This window comes from Lithobates pipiens, unplaced genomic scaffold (assembly GCF_037356315.1).
Source record: "Lithobates pipiens isolate NorthernLeopardFrog02 unplaced genomic scaffold, aLitPip1_a1.2 Scaffold_13, whole genome shotgun sequence".
NCBI lineage: Eukaryota > Metazoa > Chordata > Amphibia > Anura > Ranidae > Lithobates > Lithobates pipiens.
Window position 1 is genome coordinate 516,155,625 of NW_027507718.1, and position 12,514 is coordinate 516,168,138.

Genomic DNA, 12,514 nt, shown 5'->3' on the forward strand with positions numbered 1-12,514 from the left:
TCGGAATCTCCGACTGTGTGTACAAGGGCTTATGCCGCGTACACACAATCGAAACGCATTTCACCGGACAATTCGATCGTGTGTGGGCTTCAGCGGACTTTCTCAGCGTAAAGTCCGGCGGACTTAGAAAGTATTTTTGCAGTCCAATCTTTCCACTGGACTTGGGTTTCAGCGGACAATATGTTCGTCAGTATGTTAGTCCGGCGGACTAAGAATGACTCAGAAGCAAGTACGAAAAGGAAGCTATTGGCTTCTGGCTATTGAACTTCCTTTTTCTAGTCCCGTCGTACGTGCTGTACATCATCGTGCTAGCAAACGCCGGACTTTCTGTGTTTCCGTGTGTGGCCAAGTCCGTTCGGTAGAAAGTCCACCGGACTATCCGCCGGATTGTTTGCCGGACTAAGTACGCCGGACAATTCGATCGTGTGTACGCGGCATTAGTGTCAAAATCAAATTTGTTGAAGAACTTGCTTACTTTGACTGCATCCAGAGAATAGCCATTCACAACTGGATGATCACTCAGGTTGGACAGTCCCTCTCACAAGGCCTAGCAGCCAACAAGGTGCTTACTCAGGAACAAGTCTCTGCCACAGACATTGTTATAGAACATACAAGATAATGTCTCTGCCACAGAAGTTGTTGTAAAACATGTAGGAAAACTAAGCTTGAAACACTTGTAAGGTACCTGGAGCTTTCAGCCAGCTTGCTGATATCCACAAGACCGGAATCTCTCGGTTACTTCAGCCCTTCCAGACTCTTACTAAGAAGCCAACCCGTACGTGGTCTTCTTCTGAAGAGTCCTCCCCTGGAATGCTCGAAGTACAATGGGTCTCTCCAGAACCGGAGACGGCACCCAACCACCTCAGAATCCTCCTTTTCGTTTCCTTGCCTCAGGCTAGCCAGCCCCGAGACATTAAAGTCGGGTGGATCCGCACCCAAGGCCATAGCCTTCCTGGGGGCTGGTCAGGAGGACCAAGACCATGAAGTCAGTACATCATTCTGGACCGGAACCCCGAACCACATGACGTCCGAATCTTAAGTACCCTTTCCCAGAAAGCACAGCGAGAGTGCCACTCCCACTGGGCGGGCTCCGAGAGAGAGTAACTTAAGCACCCAACCAGACCATAGTTCCATGCCTGCCAGAAGAGACAGTGCCCCCTGTGGCCAGGCTGAACATCTCCAGTCCAGTCAGACTGATGCTGATGTCTAATTTAGACAATTATACCCAAACCAAACTGCAGTTTAGGCAAAACTTTAACTTTGGAAAAACGCATAGTGCGTGCTCTTCAGGAGCCACCGCTACACAGGTACTTGTAATGAAGTGTCCATTGCAGTGGATAACAAAGTACTCAAAGGTCCATGAGCAAGTATAAGTCCATTCAACTACTGACTATGTTCAAATCCTCACTGTGTATAGAGAGTGAGTGAAAGAGAGAGAGAGCAAGATGGAAAAGAGATATATGAAGATCAGTCTTTGATATAAATGTAACTTTCTCCTGGTTACTTACAGCTAGAGTAAAGATGGCCACACACGGAGAAAATATTGTCTGGTTCATAATGAAGTAATCAAAATTTGAGCAGTGGGTAGGCCCTGTGAGCACCACTTGCCAGACACATTTCAATATGAAAATTAAGGAGTCACGAAGAAAACTGCCAGCTGAACAGTAAATGCTGCAACAACTGTTCAGCTATTCTGACAGCCACAGAAGCCTGCTGTCCGAATACAATAGTAGGCAGAGGAGATTCCTCCATCCACAATGTTCACAGAATAGCAGGTTATCGGCTTTCCTCTCCTCATGCTGTGACCGCACTAAAGAAAGGAAATGCCGATAACCGGCATTTATTTATGTGAGCAGCTGTGATTACATGGTAAAGGGCCACTGTGATTGGCCCTTTACCTTGATCTGTGATCAGTTCAGGGCACGCAGAGGGGGGGGGGGGGGGGGGGATTCTGGAAGGACGTCAATAGATGCCCTCCCAGAATTTAACAGCAGCACTGTAGCCGTCTTTCAGCTATAGCGCGGTCGGCAAGTGGGAGGAGGATGTCGACACAATTTGTAGTCACCATGGCGACCTGGTGCCTGGGATTTTTCGAGTCCTGGACTAAAACCTTAAAAAACCCAGTTCCATTCAAGAAACCCTCCTACCTCCAAACAGACTTAAATTGAGTTATCAATGCAGGACAGGCAAGAAGAACATCCCTTAGCGATTATAAACCAAGATAGCTGTTGAGACATGGTTGTGGTATTGCATAGACCTGCACACTGCTCATTTACGGGGCAGTTGAGACGTGAAAGTAATTCTTTGTGATGTTCCAACACCCAGCCCAAAACACATCTAGTGTAGGTAGTCCCAAGAGAGCCCTTGTGCAGATGCACAGTCTGCACAAATCATTTGCCCGTCCTGATGCTTTCTTCCAAAGCTTTTGGTATAGTGTGTACTCCGCTGCAGTGTGGAATCCTTGAACATGATCTATTAGGCTGGCCATGGGATGGATATCATTTTGAATGAAAATTCTAAGCAAAATTCTTACAAAAATTCTCAGAACATTTGTCTGCCGTTCGAGAGACTGTGTTTGCTTTTAACATTTTATTTTGGAAAGAATGGGCTTTACCGAATGAAAACCACACTCACCGTTAAGAAATGGGGATGAGCCGAAAACCCTCCTGTTCGGTTCGCAGCAGAACATGCGAACAGGCAAAAAATATGGCAGAACATACCAACACTGTTAAAGTCTACGGGACATGAACATGAATAATCAAAAGTGCTCATTTTAAAGGCTTCTATGCAAGTTATTGTCATAAAAAGTGTTTGGGGACCTGGGTGCTGCCCCAGGGGACATGGATCAATGCAAATTATTATTATTTTTTTTTAAACTGCTGTTTTTTCAGGAGCAGTGATTTTTTTAATGCTTAAAGTGAAACAATAAAAATAAAATATTCTTTTAACTGCTTAAGGACCGCCTCACGGCGATATACGTCGGCAGAATGGCACAGCTGGGCACAATCACGTACCTGTACATTGCCTTGTAAGTGCCCAGCCGTGGGTCGCTCGCACACAGTGGTGTAGTGGGTAGCACTCTTACCTAGCAGTAAGAAGGGTCGCTGGTTCGAATCCCAACCACAACACGACCTGCCTGGAGTTTACATGTTCTCCCTGTGCCTGTGTGGGTTTCCATCCCACAATCCAAAGACATGCAGGTAGGTTAATTGGCTTCTGTCCAAAATTATTCCTAGTATATGAATGGGGACCTTGGGTTCTGGGCTCCTTGAGGGTAAGGACTGATGTGAGTGTGCAATGTACAGGGTTTGGGACAATTGTAGACACTCACTCAGGTTGAACTGGATGGACTGGTGTCTTTATTCAACTTTACTAACTATGAAACTAACTACGAAGTGTAAACAAACCTCTCCTCGTGCTTCCTAATGAGGCTGTCACTGATCATCTGTTCCCTGTTATAGGGAAAGACAATCAGTGACGTCACATGCCAAGCCAAGCCACGCCCCCCCTACGGTTAAAAAAAACACACACTTAACCCTTACACTGCCCCCTAGTGATTAACCCCTTCACTGGCAGTGACATTTTTAAAGTAATCAGTGCATTTTTAATCGCACTGATTGCTGTATTAATGCCAATGGTGTCAAAATTGTCCGATGTGTCCGTCATAATGTCGCAGTCACAATAAAAATCTTATCGCCACCATTACTAGTAAAAAAATTTTTTTTATAAAAATGGCATAAAACTATCCCTTATTTTGTAGACGCTTTAACTTTTGCGCAAACCAATCAAACGCTTATTGCGATTTTTTTTTACCAAAAACATGTACAAGAATACGTATCGGCTTAAACTGAGGAAAAAAATGTTTTTTGATGTATTTTTGGGGGATATTTATTATAGCAAAAAGTAAAAAAAATATTGCATTTTTTTCAAAATTTTCGCTCTATTTTTGTTTATAGCGCAAAAAATAAAAACCGCAGAGGTGATCAAATACCACCAAAAGAAAGCTTTATATGAGGCAAAAAAAGGACGCCAATTTTGTTTGGGAGCCACGTCTCATGACCGCACAATTGTCAGTTAAAGCGACGCAGTGCCAAATTGCAAAAAAAGGGGCTTGGTCCTTTAGCTGGAAAATGGTCCGGGGCTTAAGTGGTTAAATATTGTGCCTGGGGGGGTGTCTATAGTATGCCTGTAAAGTGGCACATTTTTCCCATGTTTAGAACAGTACCACAGCAAATTTACATTTCTAAAGGAAAAATTGTCATTCAAAACTGATTGCGGCTGTAATGAATTGTCAGATCTCGGCAATATAGATGAAAATCATTGAAAAAAAAGCATGGGACCCCCCCCCCCACCTGGGACCCCCCCACCCCCAGTCCATTACCAGGCCCTTTGGGTCTGGTATGAATATTAAGGGGAACCCCGAACCAAAATTCGATCCCCCTAAAATCCATACCAGTCCCTTTATCGGAGCACGCAACCTGGCAGGCTGCAGGAAAAGAGGGGGGGCAAGAGAGCGTCCCCCCTTCTGAGCCGTACCAGGCCACATGCCCTCAACACGAGGAGGGTGCTTTGGGGGGCTACCCAAACACCATGTTGATGGGGACAAGGGCCTCAACCCCACAACCCTTGCCTGGTGGTTGTGGGGGTCTGCCCCCCGTGTGAATTGATAACAGGATACCCTACCATTTCACAAAAAAAAGTGTCAAAATGGTAGAAAAGACAAGAGACAGCTTGGGACAAGTCCTTTATTAAAAAATAAAACAATAAAATTGTCCTATGATGTAAGTTCATGTCGCCCGACGGACTGAAAAAGAAAAAAAAAATGAAAAAAAGCCGCAAAACCGATCCGCCTGGGATGCTCTCGCAGGTTGATGCGTCTTCTCTGTGACAGCTCTTATATAACTGAGGGCGGGGCCACCCGGTGACGTAACCGGATGACCCCGCCCCCTCTGACACCACGGGGGCTTCCCCGTGGCGTCAAAGGTGGTGGGGCCACCCGGTGATGTAAATGGGTGACCCCGCCCCCCCTGACACCACGGGGAAGCCCCCATGGCATCAGAGGGGGGCGGGGTCACCTGGTTGGCCTAGTCACCGGGTGGCCCGTTTAGACCTGCAGCTGTTTTTGATTGAATGAATTAACACCACCACAAACTCAAACAGTGTGCAAGACTTCGAAAATGGGATCATACGAGGTCCTGAAAAATCAGCCTGTGATGCCTGTTCCTTCAAGTTAATGAAAGGACAAGATTACAAATACACTAAGGAGTGTTGGTGAAAACCCTTCTTTTATGAAGAATAAAAAACAAAAAAAAAACCTTAAAGTGGATCTAAAAGCTAACACTTTTTTTTTTTTTTTTTTTTAAGAGTGTTAAAAGTTAGAACCTCAGCCATCTCCATTCGATACTCTATAACTAAAAGGAAATGATATGGGTCTACTTGCACTTTAACGCATAATAAGTAATCATAGAACAAAAGGACGGTGATGTTTGGCGTCCATACTTACTTTTCAAGTCCAGACATTATTATGGGAGGTAGAACCAGAATCGGCATGGGCAGCACCACTCTCGTCAGAGCCGTCTCTATCAGCGCCTACAGAAAAATCAGAAAGAAGAAGAAGGATGAGAATGACGCAGTCTTTCCCGGCAACGTCCACGACCCCTTGGCTGTCTACCACTGGTACAAACTGGCAGCACCCGCTAATGGTGCATCAACACCCACTGGTTTAACTTAGAACTATACACACAGACACCGCTTTTATAATGTATTATTAGTGCCCCCGGCTGAGGTCAGTATTCGGTTTAACGGGGCTGTCTGAAGATCGTCATAAAACACTCTATTTATTTATCATTCGATCTATATTAATCAGTTAAATAAATAATAAATTAAAAAATAAATGTATCTATCGATTCATATTTATGAAGGGGGGGGGGGCAGCACACAGACGTTTTTTTTTTTACCTTCTGCCTTTAGAACCACTTTAAATAAATCTATTCATATTTAGCATTCAAATCTATCTTTATATCTATCAATATATCTGTCTATTGATTTTAATCCATCAAATCAATCACAATTATCTAATCAAACCAATATATTGTAAATATTCACATTTTGTTACCTTGATCTTTATATCGAGAATGTTCCACACATCTATGCATTTTAATGGTTGCTGAACTCCGAGGTATAATCATGACAGTTTACTACCACATGCAAATCTTGGATAGATAGATATCTACATACCTATCATAATCTGTGTGTTTTCTGACTATCGTATATACTGTAAATATCTATCATATTTATTACATCTATCTATTGTATATACTCTATATTACCCTATCTACGGTATCTATCATACACTATATTACCAAAAGTATTGGGACACCTGCCTTTACATGCCCATGAACTTTAGTCCCAGGTTCACACTGCTGCGGGTTAGAAATCGTACGAGTTCAACTTCGGGGGGCGATTTGACAGACATCGGTGCAGGTTCCTGCACCGATGTCTATTCAAATCGCCCCCTAAGTCGCCAAAAGTAGTACAGGAACTACTTTTGAGAATCGGTGCACCGATTCCGATGGTGCCATTGCCCGGCAATAGCTGCCAATTTGGCACGCAATTTAAAATGTCAAATCACATGCCAAATCGACCCAATGTGAACGTGGGCTCAATGGCATCCCAGTCTTAGTCCGTAGGGTTCAATATTGAGTTGGCCCACCCTTTGCAGTTATGGGAACATACCTGGCCTGCACAGAGTCCTGACCTTAACCCGATATATCTATCTAGCTATCATATCGTATATAAATATGTATTGTACAGTGAGGGGAAAAAAGTATTTGTTCCTACGCTAATTTTGTACGTTTGCTCACTGACAAAGCAATGATCAGTCTATAATTTTAATGGTAGGTTTATTTCAACAGCGAGAGACAGAATAACAAAAAAAAATATCCAGAAAAACTTTTCAAAAATGTTAAATTGATTTGCATTTTAATGGATGAAATAAGTATTTGATCCCCTATCAACCAGCAAGATTTCTGTCTCCCAGGTGTCTTCTATCCAGGTAAAGAGCTGAGATTAGGAGCACTCTCTTAAAAGGAGTGCTCCTAATCTCAGCTTGTTACCTGTATAAAAGACCCCTGTCCACAGAAGCAATCAGATTCCAATCTCTTCACCATGGCCAAGACCAAAGAGCTGTCCATGGATGTCAGGGACAAGATTGTAGACCTACACAAGGCTGGAATGCGATACAAGACCTTCGCCAAGCAGCTTGGTAACAGGGTGACAACAGTTGGTGCGATTATTCGTAAATGGAAAAAACACAAAATAACTGTCAATCTCCCTTGGTCTGGGGCTCCGTGCAACATCTCACTGAGATGATCAGGAGAACGGTGAGAAATCAGCCCACAACTACACAGGAGAACCGTGTCAATGATCTCAAGGCAGCAGGGACCATAGTCACCAAGAAAACAATTGTTAGTACACTCCGCCATGAAGGACTGAAATCCTGCAGCGCCTGCAAGGTCCCCCCGCTCAAGAAAGCACATGTACAGCCTGTCTGAAGTTTGATAATGAACATCTGAATGATTCAGAGGAGAACTGGGTGAAAGTGTTGTGATCAGATGAGACCAAAATCGAGTTCTTTGGCATCAACTCAACTCGCTGTGTTTGGAGGAGGAGCAGGAGGAATGCTGCCTATGACCCCAAGAACACTATTCTCACCATCAAACATGGAGGTGAAAACATTATGCTTTGGGGAACCTCCTTCCCTCAGCCAGGGCATTGAAAATGGGTCATTGATGGGTAATTCCAGCATGACACTGACCGAAAACACGGCCAAGGCAACAAAGGAGTGTCTCAAGAAGAAGCACATTAATGAATGAATGAATGAATGAAATACTTATATAGCGCACAATGCGAACTGAATCGCCTCCAGGCGCCGTGGCGAGCCCTGACCATCCGCTAAAAGAGGAAGGTCTTGAGTTTTTTCCTAAAAGCCAGGTGATTTTCTTCCAGGCGGATGTTGATTGGTAGAGCATTCCATAGCCGAGGCCCTTGGACAGCGAATCTCTGATCCCCCTTGGATTTATACCGGGCTTTGGGCACGAGGAGGAGGTTTTTGTTGGCTGATCGAAGACTGCGGTTTGGTGTGTAATGATTTATTTTCTCCATTAGGTATTGCGGAGCTTCTCTATGCACGCATTTGTGGGTGAGGCAAAGGGTCTTGAACGTGATCCGATTTTTTACGGTTAGCCAATGTAAGCTCCTCAGTGAAGGAGAAATGGATTCCCAGGGTTTTTTTCCTGTTATCAGCCTTGCCGCCATGTTTTGGATCAGTTGTAATCGCGCAAGTTGATATTGTGGTAATCCTATATAAAGCGAGTTTGCGTAGTCTAGTCGTGAATTAATGATTGTTCCAACTACCACTGCTTTGTCATTCTTTGGGATAAAAGGGATGAGTCTGCGAAGCATGCGTAGCAGATGGTGAGATCGACTGACTACAGATCCTATTTGCGCATCCATTGACATTTGTGCGTCTAAAATAACCCCGAGACTCTTCGCTTTGGTCTTTGGGGAGATAGTCTGCCCAAAGACGGTTGGTGGAGACCAGGAGGTTTTGGTTGCGGGATTATGATTTGGGTGTAAGATAAGAAGCTCTGTCTTTGATTGGTTCAGCTGGAGGGAGTTGGTGGTCATCCAGTCCTCTATTGATTTGAGGCAGTTTTCAAGTTGTTGTTGGTTATCTTTTTTTCCATTGATCCGGAAATAAAGTTGCGTGTCGTCAGCGTAAGAGTGGAAGCAGAGATCTGAGCATCTGATGATTTGAAGGAGTGGGCGAATGTAAATGTTGAAGAGAACGGGTGACAACGGAGAGCCTTGAGGGACTCCGCAGGTGACTGCCCGAGTTTCGGAGAGGAATTTTCCTAGTTTCACTGTCTGTGACCGATTTCCTAGGAAGGACGCGAACCATTGGAGATCTATGTCTTGGACTCCGGCTACTTCTGTGAGGCGGACGAGTAGAGTATTGTGATCTACTGTATCAAACGCTGCACTTAGGTCTAGCAGTACGAGGAGACACGGCTCTCCGTCATCTGCTGCTTCGAGGGCGTCATCCCAAATCTTGAGGAGAGCTGTTTCTGTTCCATGACCCGGGCGGAAGCCTGATTGCAGCGGGTCCAGGAGTTTGTGAGTATCCAGGTGAAGTTGTAGCTGATGTACTACAGCTTTCTCCATGATCTTAGAAATGGTGTTGAGGCTTGTAATCGGCCTACGGTTGTTTGGATCCTGAGGGTCCAGGTTTGGTTTCTTGAGTAGAGGTTTGACGATGCCTTGTTTGAGGATGCTGGGAACAATCCCTTCGTGGAATGATCGGTTTATGAGGTGGGTTATGGTTGGAGCCACGATGTCGGAGCATTCTTTCAGTAGTTTTGTGGGGATGATGTCAATAGGTGAGGTACTGTCACGCAGTTTATTAATGATGTTTTTTGCGGTGTCTACGGTAATTGGGGATAGTGAAAATGTTGGCGGTTGCGGTATGTTGGTGCGGACATCCTCTTTATGTATTTGCTGGCTGAGGTTGGATGTTTTCTTCTGACAAATTGTTTCCCTGATGGTTTTGACTTTATCGATGAAAAAATCCGACAGTTTGTCACAGTAATCCTGGGATTCGCTTTCTGGGGGTTCTAGGCACACCGGATTCATTGATTGATTAACCAGTTTAAACAGTTCCCGTGGTTGGTTTGCGGCCGTTGAGATTGTATATGAGAAGTGGTCCTTTTTGGCTTTGAAGATTGCTTTCCGATAATTCTCTGTGAGACCTTTGTAGTTAAATAGGTTTTCCTCGGTGGGATTTCTTCTCCATGTTCTTTCCGCTCTTCTGCGTTCTTGCTTTAGTACGGAGAGGGAGCTATTAAACCATCCAGCATTTTTCTTCCTGATGAAAGCCCTGCGTTTTGGTGCTACCGAGTCTGCTGATTGCAGTAATGCTTTGTTCAGGGAGTTGAGTGTTTCCTCCGTAGAGTGGTTTAAAGTTATTGTATTGTGGCCTCGCCAGTCTCCAGACCTTAATCCCAGAGAAATTATGTGGAGGGAGCTGAAGGTTCGAGTTACCAAACGTCAGTCTTGAAGCCTTAATGACTTAGAGAGGATCTGCGCAGAGGAGTGGGACAAAATCCCTCCAGAGATGTGTGCCAACCTGGTGGCCAACTACAAGAAACGTCTGACCTCTGTGATTGCCAACAAGGGTTTCTCCACCAAGTACTAAGTCATGTTTTGGGAAGGGGTCAAATACTTATTTCGCTCATTAAAATGCAAATCAAGGTATAACTTTTTTGAAATTGGTTTTTCTGGATATTTTTGTTGTTATTCTGTCTCTCACTGTTAAAATAAACCGACCATTAAAATTATAGACTGACCATTTTTTTTGTCAGTGGGCAAATGTACAAAATCAGCAGGTGATTAAATACTTTTTTTTTTCCTTACTGTATATTCTGTAAATATCTATCGTATATATTGTATCTATTGTATATAAATATCTATTGTATATACTGTAAATAGCCATCTACTATCTATCGTATCAATTCCATCTATCCATCATTATATTAATATGGTTGCTGAACTCCTAAGTAATAGTAATACAGTTTACATCAAGGGATCCATTACCCATACGCAGCCATTCAGTAATACTGTATTTCAGGTTCCATATCAAAGCAAATAACACAAAAACAAAGGGTGGCCGTAGACAGTCCAAAAATGTCAAGCACTGACTGCCATTAGCAGGACTGGGACAATTCTGAACACCTAGAGGGTGATAATGAGAGCCTACAAGTTTTACGGGGTGTTAAAAATAAATAATAATTTAATAGATATATAGATATATATATATATATATACATATACACACAGATACATATATATATATATATATATATATATATATATATATATATATATATATATATATATATATATATATATATATATATATAACACACACACACACACACATACACGAAATCATGGCCCAAAAAATTAGACATTCTCATGTTTATTTCTTTTGTTTGTATTTTTTTTTTAACAAAAAGCCAAATCTGACACATTCCACACAAAACTCCAAAAATGGACTGGAAAACAATTATTGGCACCCTCTATTTAACCACTTAAGGACCAATACACTTTTTGAGATTTGTTGTTTACAAGTTAAAAACAGTTTTTTTTGCTAGAAAATTACTTAGAAAAAAAAAGTATAATGTTTGGGGGTTCTAACACCCTAGAGAATAAAATGGCGCTCGTTGCAATTGTTGCACACCTTTTTTGGAAAAAATACACATTTTTGAAATAATAATTAAGACAACAGTAAAGTTATCCCAATTTTTTTTTATATTGTGAAAGATAATGTTACGTCGAGTAAATTGATACCCAACATGTCATGCTTTAAAATTGCGCTTGCTCGTGGAATGGGCGACAAACTTTTACCCTTAAAAAGCTCCATAGGCGACGTTTTAAAAATTCTTCAGGTTGCATGTTTTGAGTTAAGGGGAGTTCTAGGGCTAGAATTATTGCCTTGAGGGAAATCCTAAAAACATGACCATTCGGGGCACCTTGAGGACTGGAGTTGAGAAACATTGGTCTAGACATCCAGTGCCTGAAGCAGTAAAGCAACCCCAAAAGATCAGTGAACCTCCACCATGTTTGACTGTAGGGACCCGTACTATTCTTTAAAGGCCTCATTTCTTCAGTAATGATGAATGATGGGCTTTACCAAAAAGCTGTCATTTTGTTTCGTCCATCCACAGCACATACTTCCAAAAGGATTTAGGTTTCCTAAGTTGAGTTTTGGTAAACTCCAATCTGGCTTTTTCTAGGTTTCTGTGTCAGCAGTATGGTCCTCCTGGGTCTCCCTACCATAGCGTCCCTTTTCATTCAGATGGCGAAAGTATAGTGCGAGCTGCCACAATTCTACCCTGTGCCGGTTGTATTGTTCGAACAATCCTTCATTGCAATCTTTGAGCAGTTTTTCTCTTTCATTCACGTCCAGGGAGAATAGCTACAGCGCCATGGGCTGTAAACTTCTTGACAATGTTGCGCACGGTGGACACGGGAGCATTCAGATCACTGGAGATGGACTTGGAACCTTGAGATTGCCCCATGCTTTTCCACAATTTTTGTTCTCAAATCCTCAGACAATTCTTTGCTGTTCTTTCTCTTCATGCTCCGAGTGGCACACAGAGACACGCAACAGAAAGTTTCAGTACATTTTTCACCATTTTAACTGGTTACCGGTGTGATTTCTATTAAGTCAGCACATGTTCATTGATGTAGGTGAGTTTAATTACAAATTACAGGAGCATCACAAACTTGGAATGCAATTCTTACAATTTTGAAAAGGTGCCAATAATTCTGTCCAGTCCATTTTTGGAGTTTTGCCTGAAATGTGTCAGATTGGGCTTTTTGTGTCATACCAATACAAACTTGAGGTGATTGTAACCGTATTAGTGCAATTGTGACAGAGAAAATTGAGTAC

General features: G+C 42.9%; 1 protein-coding gene across 1 annotated transcript in view; it reads right to left on the bottom strand.

The window, feature by feature from the left end:
• SFXN5 (sideroflexin 5) overlaps window positions 1–12,514 on the bottom strand; it is a 447,465-nt gene that overhangs the window by 175,596 nt on the left and 259,355 nt on the right. Inside the window, exon 12 of the mRNA XM_077478081.1 lies at window positions 5,504–5,589. Within this exon, the coding sequence (XP_077334207.1) occupies window positions 5,504–5,589 (86 nt within the window). The remainder of the gene's footprint in view (window positions 1–5,503; window positions 5,590–12,514) is intronic.